General features: G+C 34.2%; 1 protein-coding gene across 1 annotated transcript in view; it reads left to right on the top strand.

The window, feature by feature from the left end:
• Window positions 1-90: 90 nt before the first annotated feature.
• LOC144979022 (ankyrin repeat and sterile alpha motif domain-containing protein 1B-like) overlaps window positions 91-17,170 on the top strand; it is an 85,865-nt gene continuing 68,785 nt past the window's right edge. Inside the window, exons 1-9 of the mRNA XM_078925637.1 lie at window positions 91-375; window positions 1,985-2,071; window positions 3,862-4,018; window positions 4,477-4,551; window positions 6,630-6,851; window positions 11,311-11,386; window positions 12,688-12,789; window positions 13,390-13,606; window positions 15,777-15,800. Coding sequence (XP_078781763.1) covers window positions 233-375; window positions 1,985-2,071; window positions 3,862-4,018; window positions 4,477-4,551; window positions 6,630-6,851; window positions 11,311-11,386; window positions 12,688-12,789; window positions 13,390-13,606; window positions 15,777-15,800 — 1,103 coding nt within the window. The 5' untranslated portion in view covers window positions 91-232. The remainder of the gene's footprint in view (window positions 376-1,984; window positions 2,072-3,861; window positions 4,019-4,476; window positions 4,552-6,629; window positions 6,852-11,310; window positions 11,387-12,687; window positions 12,790-13,389; window positions 13,607-15,776; window positions 15,801-17,170) is intronic.

Here is a 17,170-nt window from a genome sequence, read left to right as displayed (position 1 = left end):
ATCGATAACCAATGATCTTCTTTGAAGCTTCGGCATTCGGTATGTCCAGGGGGCGCAATCACCATCAAGAAAAAAAAAAAAAGTACGGAAATAAAAGGGAAGTAAATAATAGACTGATGAACTTAGGTTCAGTATTGATGTCTATTGATTATTTCAAAGGAAATTTCGAATTAAAGGGCGCCGTGTGAAGGATGTATGGAATTGGTAATTTGTGACAGACTCATAATTTACGATGGGAAAAGACCAAGATTTACTTGAGGCATGCCGGACAGGCAGTGTATCTGCGATAGAAAAACTTCTCGCTAGTCGTCTTGGCAGCAAAGCCAAAGGTTCCAAAGGTGCAGGAGGAGGGGCCCTATCCTCACTGTCCAAAAGGTTATTAAAACTTTCTAAGTACATTTTGTTTGATAATATAAGTAAGTCAATTTATAAGCTTTTGATAATTTCTGATATCAAGCTTAAAGTAAGTAAACAGATCCATTAAACTAGACGGTTCTGAATCTGACTGACTGGTGGAAAAAATATTGCTGTCTGCTGACTTATCAGCTGATAATTTGTCGTTTGTCTATTTCTATTCTCAATTCATGTCCTTCTTCCTCCTGAATTCAAAAATAGATCAAAGTGTTATTTGAATACAGTCTCACCTAAATATGAATGTGATCAGCTTATTTGAGTATGAAGAGGTTAAAAAAGAAAAAAAAAATCAGGTAGGACTTTTACTTTTAAAAATTAAAATCAAATCTTTATACTTTATAGTCTATCTTCTAGTTATAGAGAGTAGAGCTGGCAGTTTTTATTAGGTGTGAATGCCAGAAAATAGTGGGAAGGAGATACTGGGTTGGTACAAATCTAATCTAAATACCTACAACAATACAATTTCATTGATAAGTCAAAATTAAAAGTATTTGAATTGATTTGCATAAATTTATTTGTTTTTATTATGTAGGGTATTTATTGTTTGTTGCTCCAAGTCCATTTGAGCCTTTGTATTGTGTTGTTATTTTGGCCCCGACCCGAATTTTAAACTTATTGTGTAGTGTTTCTCTGCTTTTTCGGAGGAAATTTCATACAGACGCCCGCTTCAATGACTCAGTAAATTTACTTATTAGTTTCTCACCTTGAGTTAGTTTTATTTATCCATTGAAAGAAACAAATTGACCTCTGTCAGGCCACTAAAACGACGCATTTTCTTTATTTTTTTGGTTTAAAACTTTTCAGTCGAGCGAAAATTGTGGGCGATCTTGGTTAGTTATCAGTTATGCCTGAGAGTACTGGGAGTTCAAACCCTAACAAAATGAAGACCCTGATTGCAGACGTTAACTTTAAATTTACTAGTCCAGTTTCTTTTGATAAATAAAACTTTAATTTTAACTCCAGGTAGCAACTCAGTATTATAGTTTCTAATAATCATTGAAGTGGTGCCTGTATATTGAATTTCTCCCACTTTTTCAATTTTTAAGAGTGGTTATAAATAGTTAAATAGATAGTATGGATCAATAAAAAAGAAAAGAAAAATCCCAGTGAGGATAATTTTTCACTGCATGTGAGAGTTATAGAACTTTTTCTGTTTTGATCAGCTTAGTTTGCAGCATCTGTCTGATGATTGGTTTTGTTTGTTTGGTTTCTCTCATGAATGAAGTGTGTAGGTTGTGTTGGCTTCGTTGTGTTAGATTTAAAGTTCACATTTAACAGGATCAGTTCAATTTTCTCCTTACTAGAAGATAAAAGTGAAATATTCTTTTTATTTTTTTTTTAATTGAAGAGAAAGTAACATGTAACTGTATATTCTTATTCTATAATTATTATTATTTAAAAGTCGCAACAAACAGTAAAAGACTTCCGGTATTGTTTCTCTGAATTTCATCAGAAATGCGTTTGTAAGAGTATACAGTTACTGTATTATGTAGAGATTGGAAAGCAGATTTTTTAGAGGAATTACGCAACTCATTGAATGTTGATGTAGGTGTTTTCTTTTCATCCCCAGTTTCTTGAATTTGAAGAGTGCCAATGTGAATTGTGTGGATGGAAGTGGCGACACCCCATTGCACTTAGCTGCTTTAAATGGACACAAGTAAGTCATGGTGAGAGGAAGAATCCTCTCCAACTTTGAATTTTTCTAGATTAAAAAAAAAAAATTGAGCTTGTATATAGCGCAATATTCACTACATGTGCTCAAAAGTGCTTTATAATGGGTCCCTGTAACAGCAACATTTAACATTTAGGACGGGACATGACGCCAGTTAGACGATGTTACAATTTTTTTCGGACAGAGACATCGCGGTTATCGGCTAGGTACTCAATTTACACCTGAGTACGGTGAGAGAATATGAGTATGAGTAAAGAGCCTTCTCCAAGGACTCAACTATGCGCCGAGCAAGCTCGAACCCAGGTCCTTCTGATCCGAAAGTGAGTGTCACACCACTAGACCACATAGCCGCACAATAATTCCAGATAATATAGTTGATGGATACTCCATTGGAGAGCTAATCTTTATGCAGTAAGATATGAACAAATATTATGATTTGTGATGTATAAAATTGATATTTGATAAGTCATCATCATTATTATTATTATTATTATTATTATTATTATTATTATTATTATTAATATTTTTGTTGTTGTCGTTAACATTATCATTATTGATGACGATTGATGACTGATTACAATTAAAGTTGTGCAGCTTTGTGGTATGACACGTGCCTTCAAACGGGAAGGTCCCAGTGTTGAGCTCCGCTGTAGCGGCGTATAATTGAGTTATTGAAAAAGGCTCTTTTACTCACATGCTCTCACCTTACTCAGGTGTAATGCCTTATACAATAGTTTATAATTACAGAATCTCATATAGCTTGTATTGTGTCATTCACAGACAGTTTTACACAACTTTGAATGTCAGGAAAAATGTATCAATCGAAAAATACAATCATAGAATACTGGTAATTGAAAACTGGTCAAGATCGATTGAATCATAAATGTACAAAGTTCATACTACAATGAAATATTAATGACAAAAATAACCACGAAAGCAACAACGATAATAAATACTATAATATGCTATAAATACTAAATGTTTACAATTAAAGTAAGGGTATTTTATTGGCCATGAAAAAATCCTAACAATTTTTGAAATAGTTATTTTAACCATAGTGCACATAAAACATGATTTAGATTAACACTCTACAGTGTGCTCAGTGTAGAAAACTGTATTCAATTATTGTGCACTTGACTAATCTCTGATGCTGTAGTCTGGTAAATTACTTGTAAACCTGATCAAGCTGTAAAAATAATGTTAGTAATGTGAGGATAAAATGTCCTAATGGTGATGATGTAATTATGATTTGGTTTAATTCAAACTTTTTGCAGCGAATGGCTTTGAAACTTAGATCGCAGAGGGGTGGGGGGTTGGAGAGTATTATCGTGGCCTTCGTAAAGTTATGGCCTGACACTGACCAAAAAATGACGTCAAAATGCCAGTCCTTGGCTACAAAAGAAAACAAATCGTGAGCTGTATTCAATAGTTCAACCAATGAAATAACTTGTTTCCATGAGCTCTACTAACGACAACTCACTAAGTGGTGCAAAAAACAAATAATGATGTCAAACTGCCAGTCCTTTTGGATTTCAGTGTCAGGTTATAACATAACGATGACTACGGTATGATGGAGATAGTATATGGATGAATAAGAGTATGATTGTAATATCTTTGTGTAAGAGAAGATAATATTGTTTTTGTTTTTTTTGTTGTAAAATTGTTTTTGGATTTATATAATATAAGCTCTCATTTTGGAGATTTTTTGTTTAAACCCATATATACATCATTTTCATCTTTAATTTTTGTCTCTTGACTCTTTAAAAAAAATCTAGGGAAATTGTGTCCATCCTTTTGGAGTGCGAAGCATCCCCTACCCAGTTGGACAGTCAGGATTGCTCCCCTTTGCATCTGGCTGCTTGGAGTGGACATGCAGACATCTGCAATCAGTTGCTGTCATCTCTGGAGGGACAGTCACTTATTAACCTGCAGGTTCGACTTTTGTTGTTTTTACACATGTCCAGTTACATGGTTTTCTAGGTGTTTATCGAACCATTTCATCTTTTGATTTGATTGATGTCTAATGAAATGTAACATTTCATCGTTACATCCTTTTCTCTATGTTGTAGACCCACCATGCAGATGTAATCGGTATATGCAGATGAAATGAAAAATAATTTGCCTCATCAAATTTGGAATTTTTTATTTCAAGAGTTGGATTTTTTAGAATTAAATTTAGAATAAGAATGAGTGAAAATGTGGTCATTTTACTCAGAAAGTTTGAGCTATACATTAAAGTGACAATTCATATAATAAAGGGTAAAAATCATGCAGTTCGAGTTTACAAACAATTTTTCATCAAATTCAAGAATTTTTTTTCGAGACAAATATAAATTTTTTCAATGTGATTAAATTTAGATTTTATTGCTTTTTTTTTTTAATGTTATCAGACTCGTGATGGGAATACAGCCCTCCACTTTGCAGCCCAGCATGGCCATGCATCAACTCTGTCACTCTTATTGCAGGTAAGATTATTTTAACTGTACGATTGCTAGAACTAGAAGCAGGAGCATATAGCTGCTATAGCTCATTAAAAAGTACAGGATTGGACAAAGAGGCGGTTTAGATGTTTTTATGTCATATTTCTAGTCTGTGGCTATGTGCAGCTCTGTGGTCAAGTCTGAATCATTTCAATTAACCAGCATGCATTTCGATTAACCAGGAGAAGTTATATATAGCAAAATATTATGCTACTGACAGTTCATAAAACCTAAGCAACTGTTTTGATAAAGCAGTGTTCCAATTGTCGGCTTCAACTGAATTAGACCATAATAGCATTGTCTCTGTTGAAAAAGTTTGTTTTTAGTGTCTTACAGGTGTCATGTCTTATCATAATTGTTTTTGACTTTGGATCCGTTGTAAAGTCTTTTGAGCTCATGTTGCATTACATATTAGCTCACATTTTTCTCATGACCTGGTCTCAAGTCTCCAGGTTTTTAAAAACTTTGCTCAAAACAGATTTTATTTTTGGTTTTTGTATAACTTTTTAATAGTACTTTAAAATAAAAGTTTTTTTTTTACTTTTCACTCATCATTTTTCCTTGTGACTTTTCATAATACTTAAAAATGAAAGTTTTGACTAAATTTTCATCTTCTCATTGTTCCTGTTGAATTATTATATGTCAAAGTTCCTGCAGGAATTCCTTTCAGGTTAGCCAGATCAGCTTTAGCCAATTCTTTCCAACCTCTTATTTTCTAAGTCCGCTTTTTGTTGTTGTTTTTCTGTTTCCCCTTTTAAAATGTGTTCTGTGAAACACAGGGTTCATACTTAGTCTTCTTAAGTAGCTTGCGATTTAAAGTCTTGTCTCCTAAAGGGATAATTTTGATTTTGAGTGTGGTTGTTTGGCATGATTGATGACTTATCTTAAAACTCAATGATCACCAGGTTATATGGAAGACATTTTCATAGTGGTAGTGTAATAAAAGATGCCTAACAAGTGACTTCGACTATATGAAATGAAAATTCGACTCCTATGACCTGCTGGGAGAATAAATAAAGTCTTGCGACATAGCTGCTTACCTTTACGGATCATCCGTAATCGTTATGGAAATTTGATGACAATTATGGATTCGCGGAGATGGAAGAAATATTACAGATTTGGATTTCGCAGTAATTTCGGTAATTTATTCTCAGTGTTCGAGCATATATATATAAATAATTTTATTTTTCTTAAATTACCGTAGTTTTAAGGCGAGAAAAAAATTTCACTGAAATTTATAAAGGCTAATGCTCAGTTCCACGTCCATGATAGCGAATTCGACTGCCAACCCGTAATGGTGGTCATCATCTACAATGTAGATTTTATGTTTAAAAGGCTGTGGCATTTTATTTTTGTTTAGTACAGAATAACTGAAATTTTACCATTTTTTCTGATACATTTTGTGTTTATTACACATAGTAGCCAACTGCTTGATTTGGCTATCTGGAGAAAAAGTAAAAAAGTTAACAAAAAAAAATAATTGGAGTTATCATATGCAAGAAAATCACCTGTGGCACGTCCCAGGATTAGAATTTTTTGCCCAGCAAATTGAAACAAGGACCAGGCCGTTATAGAGTATAGCTCTAAATTTAGATCATGTTTTATCTAATAGTCTAAACATTCTGCTACTTTGGGTCAAGACAGTGGTGCGTGTTAGATTGGCCCGAAATAGCTCTTTGAAAAGACTGCTGCTATGGTTACTGATTTAGAAATTTTCATGCAGGCAGGTTTGTTGTGAGGTGCAATGGAGCTTGCTGAATCTGTGAAAACGAGATAGGGAAATTTTCATATTTATTTTATTTTCATTCTTGAAATATGCTTTTGTATGGAGAGTCATACTTTGAAAGAATTTATTATTGGATTGGAAACTTTAATTTTTTTTAAAAACCTTTTTTTTTTTAATTTCTGGAATGAGAGATATCCAACATCCAACGTTTGCCATCATTTTGATAGTTAAGTTTTTTTGTTTTTTTTAATTTAAAAATTTCATTTTATTTCTTTCTTTATTAAAATTTTTTATACATAATTCAATTTATCATCCCTTTATTTATTTATTCATCTAGAAAAAAGGAGATGCGACCATACGCAATCTAGAGGATTTGTCCCCATTGGATTTAGCTGCCCAATACGACCGATTGGATATAGTGAGACAGCTCGTCACATCACATTCTGCTCTGTTAGCGCAAAGGTCGGCAAACCACACCCCACTTCATCTGGCATCTAGAAATGGCCATCGGGCTGTGGTGCAATATCTTCTTGCGGCAGGATTTCCCATCAATGCCAGGGTAAGTTTTTCTATACGAGTGATGAGTGATTTTCTCCATGTAACAATTGTAATATGAAATGTCAAAGAAAAAAAAATATGATAAAATGGAAAAATCTCCTCACGTGTCCTCACTCTGCAGGCAATTTAGCTTTGATTGGTGTTGATACTATTTGAATGCATTGCCATGTTGTTTTGTATTTGTGTTTGTGTGTGTGTGTGTTGGGGGGGGGGGAGGGGGGGGGGGTTTGGGAAAGGCTTTATTGATTTCTTTAACACTTGTAAGTTACAGAGTGATGCACATAATATGATAATTTAGTTTGATATGTATACTAGATATATTAATTTTTTTTTTTTTATAAAAGATTTTGGTAGTAGCCTTTCACCTTATTAATTGTTACTCGTCTCTTTTTGAGGATGTTTAAAGAAAAATTATTTTCAAAAAATGATTGTTACTGAAATAAACAAATTGTAACACACTAGCAGTAAAATTTAATGATAGATTTTATAATTCACATATTATTGAATGTTTAATCCAACAATGTACATTATTCTCTGTCAATTTTCTAAATAAATAAGAAGGAATAAACATTAATTTTATAAATTGCTTTTCCACAAACTGTGAACGTCCCTTCTTCATAGCGAGCAAGCATGCTGCCATTTTTATGTTACTGTTACCACCACTAACAATGCAAAAACAGAATGAAAGGGATATAGAAGTTTCAAATGAAATGCTTATCATTTCTTATGGTGTCTTTCGATTTAATCTCAGTTTTGTTTGTAATTTTATCAATGTCATACCATACTTATTTCCAAGATTTATCAGCGAAATAATTTTAGATGCTACGTTGGCAAAATAAATTTTTGAGGCCAGCTCAGGAGGAGCTTTTGAGTTATGAATCCAATATCAGCTCAGTTGAAAAGAATTTGACTGTATATCATGTAACAGTCAAATCTGCAAAAGTCAACATTTGTTTTATTCAACACTTCTTGTTGGTTCCAAACTTTCTGTTCTTTATCTAAGAGTGATTCATTAAAAATGGATAAAGTCAACCAGTCTTTCTGGTCTGGTAGAAAACGGTAGGGGCTGCCTGAAGCCTGTGATCGTGAAAATACTCACGAAAGAGTGAAAATGGAGACCTTCGTATAGGAATGATACAGATATTGGACGTTTCAGGTACAAACCCTTCGTCAACTGCAACCACCATTGAGTACAGACGATACAAGTTATTTTGCATTTTATTTTATTTTATTTGTTTTCCACATTAATTTGTGTATTGTTGTGCTGACGAAGGGTTTGTACCCGAAATGTCCATTGTCTGTATCGTTCCTATACGAAGCCTCTCCGTTTTCACTCTTTCTGGCCTGGTAGTGTTGGCTTTATCAGTGTTCCACTGTATTTTCTCAGTGAATTGATTCTGGAAGGATTTTGTTTTCCCCTTGTACGCAGTCCTGATAGATCTGAGGTCCTGGTAAAAAGAATTTGTTAATTTTAGAAAAATTAAAAGTGAAAAGTACTATTTTTCCCGCTAAGAGCAAAGTGACCTTAGAAAAATGATGCAAGGCAGTACACTTATGTTTTGACTTGCCTAATACATGTATTGCACTCAAGCATCAAAACTGTGCAGGCGATTGACCTTTGACTGGTGTAGATACTATTTGAATGCATTGACATGTAATGTATTTGTGTCCGTGTATGTGTCTGTGTCTGTGGGGGTTTGGGCAAGCAGTACACTTATATTTTTTATTTTAACTGTAATTGTAATTTATATTTTAACCTACCTAGTACACATTTTTCTACCTATGCGTCAAAATTGCGAAAAGGTAATTGACCTTTGATGGGTGTTGATATTATTGGAATGCATTGACATGTTGTGTATTTATGTGTGTGTGTGTGTGTAGGTTTGGGAGGGAGGGTGGGGGGGGGGGGGGGGGGGTGAAAGGTGTGTGTACGACATATTTTCAATGACGTTATATCTAAACCGTTCAAAATGCGACGATAGCTACCATCTATATATCCTGCATAGCTGCCAACCAGTATGATAAAATCGTACTTAGTACGATTTGGCCAATCCAGAAAAAGAAAAAAAATCCAGAAGAAAATCTGATAAAAATTATCTTGGGAGAAAATTTTCGCCACTTATGCCTACCCAGCATGATGATAAAGGTAATCTTCTCTTAGTATTACAGTTCTGACCATTCTAGTACTTAAGTACATTAATAAATATGCCATTTTAAGACATGAATTGGGCGTACGCGCAGCACCGCTTATAATAATACGTTTTTGCATTTTGAAAAGTTGGCAGCTATGTATCCTGTATCAGTCTGAGTGTGATTGTGTGATTGTGTTTGTCAATTTTATTTATTTAATTTGTTGTTGTTGTTGTAATTGTAACATTTGTGAACAATCGCCCACATTGGATCCGTTCTCGTTGATATGTTATCTTTTGTACAAGGGTTATCTTTTTTTCTTATCTGCACTCCTCCAACTCCCAACACAATCCCGTTATCTATTTTACTTAGAAGGGATCGGGATAGCCTGCATTGTCATTTTAGGACATCCTGCATTGGCTGTATATATAAATGTTTTATCAATCACTTTATAGGTGACCTATAATCTCAAAACAGTAGTTTGTCAGGATGAATAAGGCTCATTGAGCCGATTTCTATACATAGAAGGAAAGGGACAATAACAATTGCTTGCTACCCTTTGGATAGGATGCATGTGCTTCACACAGTGCTTTCCACCAGATCTAACAGACCTAACAGACCTAGCGTAGAAAGGGGGGGGGGGGCAATTTATGCGAGCTCTCTACCAACTGAGCTATCGCGACTTCCATATCAGGATGATCCTAGTCTATTCAATTAAATTTCAAGCTGATTTAATATAAACGTCTTTATCGAAAAGAGTAAATTTTGTTTCTTAATCTTCCCCCCCCCCCCCCAAAAAAAAAAAATAAATTACCCCTATGTCTATTATTTGATTAGTATTAGTTCAATTTTCTTCATCATCAAGCTCATTCTTAAATAATACTAATACCATGTTGACATGGTAGGTCACATTTTAGATTATCCTGCGTTGTCATTTTGGGATATCCTGCATTGGCTATAAATAGATATAGCACCATATTTTCAATGACGTTATATTATATCTTACATCATGAGTGGTATGGTATGTTGTTATGTCGTAACCCATTCACATTGCTTGATTTTTATCATGCAGACGCGGAGTGACCCAGTAACTTTGGTTTCTCGGGTACAGCGCTCTAGATTCATTTACTTTATCATGGAGTAATGATATCATTATATGCACTAAGATGAACCTTAAATTATGTCATTTGGGCGTACTTTGTAAAAAGAATACATTGAAAAATGTTGTGGGCTCTGTTTGTTTTTTGTTGATTTTTTAAAAATTTGGTCATGTTACATTACAATTTGTTTCTATTTTTAGAACATGTTTTGGACATATTGTTTTTATCTTTTATACCAAAGAGGGGGACGATGGGTGAATCGTGGTGTATTGTGATTAGCCATTTTTTATCCATGGATTTATAGGTTATGGGTTCAAATCCAGATGGTAATTCCAGGATTCCAGTACGGCTTTTCATCCTTCTCTTCCCCCCCAACCTCCCCTCCCAGTTTTTTTATCATTCTTCCTCTATTTTGGCGATATGGTGCTTATAGAGCTCTGCTCAAGTCTTTGGAGATTTTATATAATTTAATCATTTTATTTTGTTGTCGACTGCAGAGGAAGGTTTAGGTCTGGAAATTTTTTTTTATTTTGCTTTGTGTGTGTGTGTGTGTGTGTGTGTGTGTATTTTAAGTATTAAGTTTTATTTAGTTCTGTTCTGGCCTCCAGCTTCATGCAGCAAAGTATCATCTGGAATTAAAATTGATAAGTTTTATTCGCATTTGATAAATGGACTGGACTGAAATATTCCTTCTTTCTCCCCCCCCCCCGCCGTTGTATGCATGGGCTACTGAATGAATTAACCAACTATTTTTTATTGTTTCTCATCTCTTTTTCTTTCAATAAGCGACAGGTGACTCTGTACTAGTACTCTCAATCTCAATATTACTGGTGGAAATTCGCCAATTAGAGATTTTCCCTAAAATAAAATATGAAAATAAATAAATCGTGGTGAAAAGCTAAGAAGACGAGCAGTGGTCAAATCTTTTATCTTGGGCTGGTGTGGATTATTTTATGAAAACAAAAAATTTAGAAAAGAAAAAAAAGAGACATTTTGTTTGTTGTTTTCTATGGCAACATCATGGAGGAAATATCCATTTGTGAGAATAGTATTAGTTGGTCTTTAATAGCCAATCATTTGTCTTCAAAGTCTTTTGGTTGCCGTAACTTGTTTGTTTGTTTTTTTGTTTGTTTTCTATTGGGTGTTTTTTTTGTTTTTGTTTTGGTTTGTTTGTTTGTTTGTTAATGACTAACCCAGTCTTGACGTGTGCCATCTAATCACTGCTTACAGACTGACAAAGGAAGTGCTTTGCATGAAGCCGCAAACTTTTGTAAATTGGAAGTCATCAAGCTTCTACTTGAGAAAGGTAATGAGAAGAGGATATCATTCCCTGTGTAGATATATAATGTTTAAGGACATTTCATAGCGGCCAACTTTTTTGATTCATTCGGCAATTTGAGGAAGTTTAAAGAACCAAAAAAAAAGTGGACTGTCTATGTATATGGAAATGACCCTCGTATGTCGCAGGATTATGATTTTTTGACTAACAAATTGAAACAAGGAATAGAAAAACCTCTCAATCTAGATTATATAAATGTAGTGCAGCTATGTGGTCTAGTGGTATGATACTCGGTTTCAGATTGGAAGGTCCTGGGTTCTAGTTGAGTCCTTGAAGAAGGCTCTTTACTCATATTCTCTCAAGTGTAAAATGAGTACCTGGCTGTTAACAGCGTTGTCCCTGTCTGAAAAAAAATTGTAGTATCGCCTAACAGGCATCATGTCCCGTCCTAAATGTTAAGTGTTGCTGATGGCCAGGGACCCCTTGTAAAGCGCTTTGAGCAAGTTAAGTGGATATTGCGCAATATAAAAGATCATTTAATTTAAAAAAAAACAAACATACTGCTGTTTTAGGTCATGATGGTATTGTGTGTCATGGTGTCTCGTTTTAGTTCCTTCGAAAGTTGGCCGTTATGAATATGATTGAAAAACGGATTATCAAATTAGATTTACAGATAACATTTTTTAATTAATTAATTTTTGTTGTTGTGATCGATTAACATCACTGTCTTCATTCTCATCATCATTATCAAGAACTATTTATTGTCATAACTGAATTGTCTGTAATAATAAAAATCATAATTTGTCACATTACACCTGTTTTCACCAAAGAGAGCAATAACAGTAATAGGGCTCCATTTCACAATAAATTCTTCTGCATTCCATTGGAGCAAGTTGATTGAGCTATTATTTTCCTGCTTTGTATGGTGGATCCAGATGCATGTAACCTTGTTCCTCCATCGCTGGATCCCCAAATGGAAGGCAAAGTACCACCAAATTGCCAGGGTGCGCCTTATGGCCCAACACTACACCACTGCCCATCAACAGGTTTCATGTCACTTCGAAATTCATTAGAGACTTCATGATTGAAGGGGTGTAGATAGATGCGTGTCACTGCAGTTTTCAGGTTATGCCTGCCCGGGCTATTTACGCCTTTTGGTCCTGTGAATCTGAATTCAGCCCGCATTTCTTTTAGGAAGTGTGCTTCCTTAATGCAGTAACTGTTAATGTTTTTCTTCTATTTTGAGATAAGATTTTCAAGGTACTGGTAAAAAAGCATGTATGATTTTTATTCATGTCATCTGTTATTTTTTTCCCCCCCATGATCAGACGTGGATATATCCATCAAATCGGACACAGGCCTTACAGCTGAAGACATACTTAGTTCAATACCATCCAAGGCCGCTGAAGATGCCCTTACTATTTTGAAGAGTAAGTATCTTCTTTATCCTTAAATATACTTTTTTTGGGGTAGCCATCCAAGGTCGCTGGAGATGCTCTCATTATATTGAAGAGAAAGTATCTTCTTTATCTTTTATATATGCTTTTTTGGGGGTAGATCACAAAAATTAGAATAAAATAACTCTGTAACTGTAAATATATATCTTTTTTCTTTTCATGGTCTAATGTGAAACTAGTGTCAGAAGTCGTCAATAAGACGAATAAGTTTCAATATTTTGTGTATTACCATGGCTATCCAGATGTTTTCCTTCTTATTTTAATAAGTGTTTTATTAATCATTATTTATTCTCAAAGTTTTTGAAAGAATTAGAAGGGTGTATGGGTAGCTTAAGCACAAGGAGCATCATTATCATCATTAGTGTTATTATTATTATTATTATTATGATTGTTATTATTATTATTATTATTATTTATTATTATTATTATTATTATTATTATTATTATTATTATTATTATTATTATTATTATTATTATTGTTAGTATCATTATTATTATTATTATCATCATCATCATATTTATCATACTTTACCATTATTATTAACGTTTATCACTGATTTAATTTCGTCACAGCCCATATTTACCACCAACGAACGCCTGATTCAGACGGAGAGAAAAGCATTTTAGATGGAATTGTGGCAGAGGACAATCTTCCTCCACCTCCTCTTCCACCCACTCGCGCTACCTCTTCTGTGATTCCCTCCAGTAATGCAGCTGAAAACGCCCATCATGCCCCGTCGGATAATATTAGAAAACTGGGCTCGGAAAAACAAGCCAATCTTCTCATGAGGTAAGGCCGGCAGTTTGATGTGTTTGTTTGCGATTTGTATGATTTGTTGTTCATTTTTCCATTTGTGTTCACTGTTGTGTCAAATTGTCAAATATTCTTACGGAATGGGAGAAATATATATGAAGAGTGATTTTCCAAAAACTCCCGAGCGCCGTTATTTTCTCATTTTGAGATATTGAGGATTATTTCCCCTAAGAATTTCTAATTCGGTATATTGTTTTATCATATTAAACTTCAAATTCACAAATATCTAGGGCATTTCTTGTGCAAAATTATGCGTAAAATATAATTTATGTTTCAGTTTATCTTGTGGATGGGAAATCTCAAAATTGAGAAAAATCGTTTTAACGAGTTTTGGAAATCAACATTCATATTATTTAAGTAGTTTGGCTTATGTCTTAATGTACAATATAAAAAGAGTCTCCAAAGGATTGAAAATTTGTATTTTTCTTTTTATTTCCTCTGCTTTATATGTTGTTTTTATCTGCCATATTGTCATGAAGATTTTCTCATTCGTATTGGCGATAACAGAAAATCTCCATATTATAATGGGTGTGGGGCTTCGTTGTAATTTGGCAACAAAATTTTATTTATTAACATATTAAATTTAATTGGCGTTAAATTCTTACTTATTGGATGCCAGGCTGATATTGCATCCATTATAAGTAAGCCAAAGTTCTTGTATTCATTTCCTCTTATGTCGGTAGTAGTCTTCCTTTAAAGACCAATGATATATTTATATGAAACAAATATGTTATTTTTATTTGGTGCCAAAATCATTTTGTTGATTGGGAGGGAGCCAATGTCAGGAGTCAGACCTGCCTACTATTACGAAGAAGGCTATGTGGTCTTGTGGTATGACACTCGCTTTCAGATCGGAAGGTCCTGGGTTCGAGCCTGCTCAGCGCATCGTTGAATCCTTGGAGAAGGCTCTCTATGCACATTCTCTCACCGTACTCAGGTGTAAAATGAGTACCTGGGCGTTAACAGCATTGTCTATGTCCGAAAAAAAATTGTAATACTGCCTTACAGGCGTCATGTCCTGTCCTAAATGTTAAATGTTGCTGTTGGTCTGGGACCCCTTGTAAAATGCTTTAAGTGGATATTGCGCTATATAAAAGCCCAATTAAAATTATTTTTTTTTAATTCGTAAAATACAAAATTTTGGCTCCAGTTTCTGAACTCCATGAGTATCTCTAAGACATTAAAACTTAATGAAAATGAAATTTAATGCCAGACTACATAATGGTATGGATTTAAAGTGTTATTTATTTAGTGAGGGTAAATTGTTGATATTTGAAGTTAACAATAGCGACTACAATCTTTATCTCTTTAAAATTACGAATTTTTAGATTTTCAAGTTAGGCAGGTCTGCGCTGTCTTTCTCACTGGTGCCAGTATCTTGTTTCTTCTCTGTGCTTTGTCTGGCACTGGCAATGTCCCATACACAAGTTTTTCCAGATCTTTATTTTACACGCAGTACAATAATGGAGCTAAACTCAATAAATATCTTTGTCCTCGTCCCTCCTGTTTGATGTTTGTTGTGTTTTGTGATGCAGCAAGGGTTCACAGCGGAAGTGCTTACATACCCTTGTGAAGAATTTAGGCATTTAAGCATTCCAACTATATCAGGTAACCTCTGTGGTGTAATGGTAGCATGTCTGAGGTTTAATCCCCTGTCGAGGTGGGCTGATGTTTTTTTTTCCTTTTTTTTTCTTTCTTTCTTGTATTTTTCTCTCTGCTTTTGACTGTCGCTGTTTCATCCTCACTTTCTCAAATCTTTAATTTCTTCCTTAATTTAGAAAAGTGAGCGGAGAAGGCACTTATATTGATAATAACAAGAAATGAAGTGAGTAGGAAAGTGCCAGAAGACGATAGGGAATAAAAATTTCGAGGCGGCGATGGGGGCTCAAACCCGTGGTGGATAGCTCATACGGTAGAGTCACGCTCTCCCCTGCCAGGCGGAGTTGTCGTACCAGTAAGGTTGCGGGTTCGAGCCCCCATTGTCGCCGCGAAATTTTTATTCTTTATTGTCTTCTGACACTTTCCTACTCACTTCATTTCTTGTTTTTAATTTCTTCCTCTGAAACCTAATGCTAAACTCATTGGGAGAAAATGTCTTATTTTATCCGGTGCCAACAATTTAAAAATTTTGATATCACGTTTCCAGGCGAATGAAGGTGATGACCATGAAGTAAGGACTGTATGAACGATCTGTAATCTTTGTTTCTTGCTTGCAGCTCTGTTTCTACTTTATTTTAGTGTCTGTCCCTTTTTTCTCTTTCCTGCAATTATTTGAAGAAGAACTTCAAGCGGAAGACGATCTATTTATAGCCCTTTGTCTGCTTTCCTTTATTGTTGCTAAAAAGATTTTTAAAAATCTACAGAAATATAAGAGGTTATTAACTTTACAAAAAGAAAAGTTACTATTTTTTATTCTGAGCATTTTTTTTTTCTTCTTTGAGGTGAGAAGTCAAATTTATTCTTGAAATCCTCTTTGATAATTGAAGACAATTTGAAATACCTTTTAGAGCAATTGTTTTTAAAATGCTAAAATTATAATAAGAAGAAGAGATATGGAATATAAATAAATGTGAAAAGATTATTATTTTGGCCTCCATATATAATTTTACTCAATAAACAAAATACAGAATACAGGGGCATCGTTTGTATCTTGTTTGACTTTATTATATTGGGTTACTTTGCCATATCATGAAGTTCGAATAAGAGGTAAACATAATATATGATATGCCTGATCACCAGTTTTACTTTCTTAAATTTTGTCACAATCCCACACTTTCATTGCCTTGGTCCATTTATTTATTTTTTAAAGCACATTTTCCAGTTGGATTTTTATTGTTACCGATTGTCTTTTCTTTTCTTTTTCTTTTTTTTGTTTTTGTCATTGATCTTTAATGCAAATCTGCCTGCCAATTGTACAGATAAAAATGTTATCTGACCAGAAATCCCCTTTGAGCGGGTGTAAGAATCTGTCAAAGTCATGGATGATGCCAGTTATAAAGTTGACAAATAGCATAGCCTGTATATGGAAAAAGGAAGGTTTGAGGTTTGTTCTTAGTTGAGAAAGACTGATTATCTATCCTTGGATAATTTTTTTTCTCTTCTATTTATTGTTTCGGGCACTGTTTCATGGCACCCCTTTTCAGATTTTTACATCACTGATGCTTGGATACGGTAGCCTGAATTAAAAATGAAAGTAAATAAGGATGTTTTAGCAATGCTACCTCAGGTTATTTTTTGGTCCTAAATCTTTTATGCAAGCCTGTCTGCTAAACACACAGATAAAAATGTTATCTGACCATAAAGCTCTTTTGAGCTTATAATATAAGAATCTGTAAAAGTCATGGATAATGCCAGTTAAAGATGACAAATAGTATGTCTGTATAAGGAAAAAGGAAAGTTCGTTCTTGGTTGAGAAAGGCTGATATCCTTGGATAATATTTTTTTCTTCTATTTATTGTTTCGGGCACTGTTTCATGCACCCCTTTTCAGATTTTTTACATCTCTGATGCTTGGATAAGGTGGCCTGCATTAAAAATTAAA

The sequence above is a fragment of the Berghia stephanieae genome, chromosome 8 (genome assembly GCF_034508935.2).
Source record: "Berghia stephanieae isolate SIO BIC M18660-M18661 chromosome 8, UCSD_Bste_1.3, whole genome shotgun sequence".
Lineage (NCBI taxonomy): Eukaryota > Metazoa > Mollusca > Gastropoda > Nudibranchia > Aeolidiidae > Berghia > Berghia stephanieae.
This window is presented reverse-complemented; position numbering and strand designations above follow the sequence as displayed.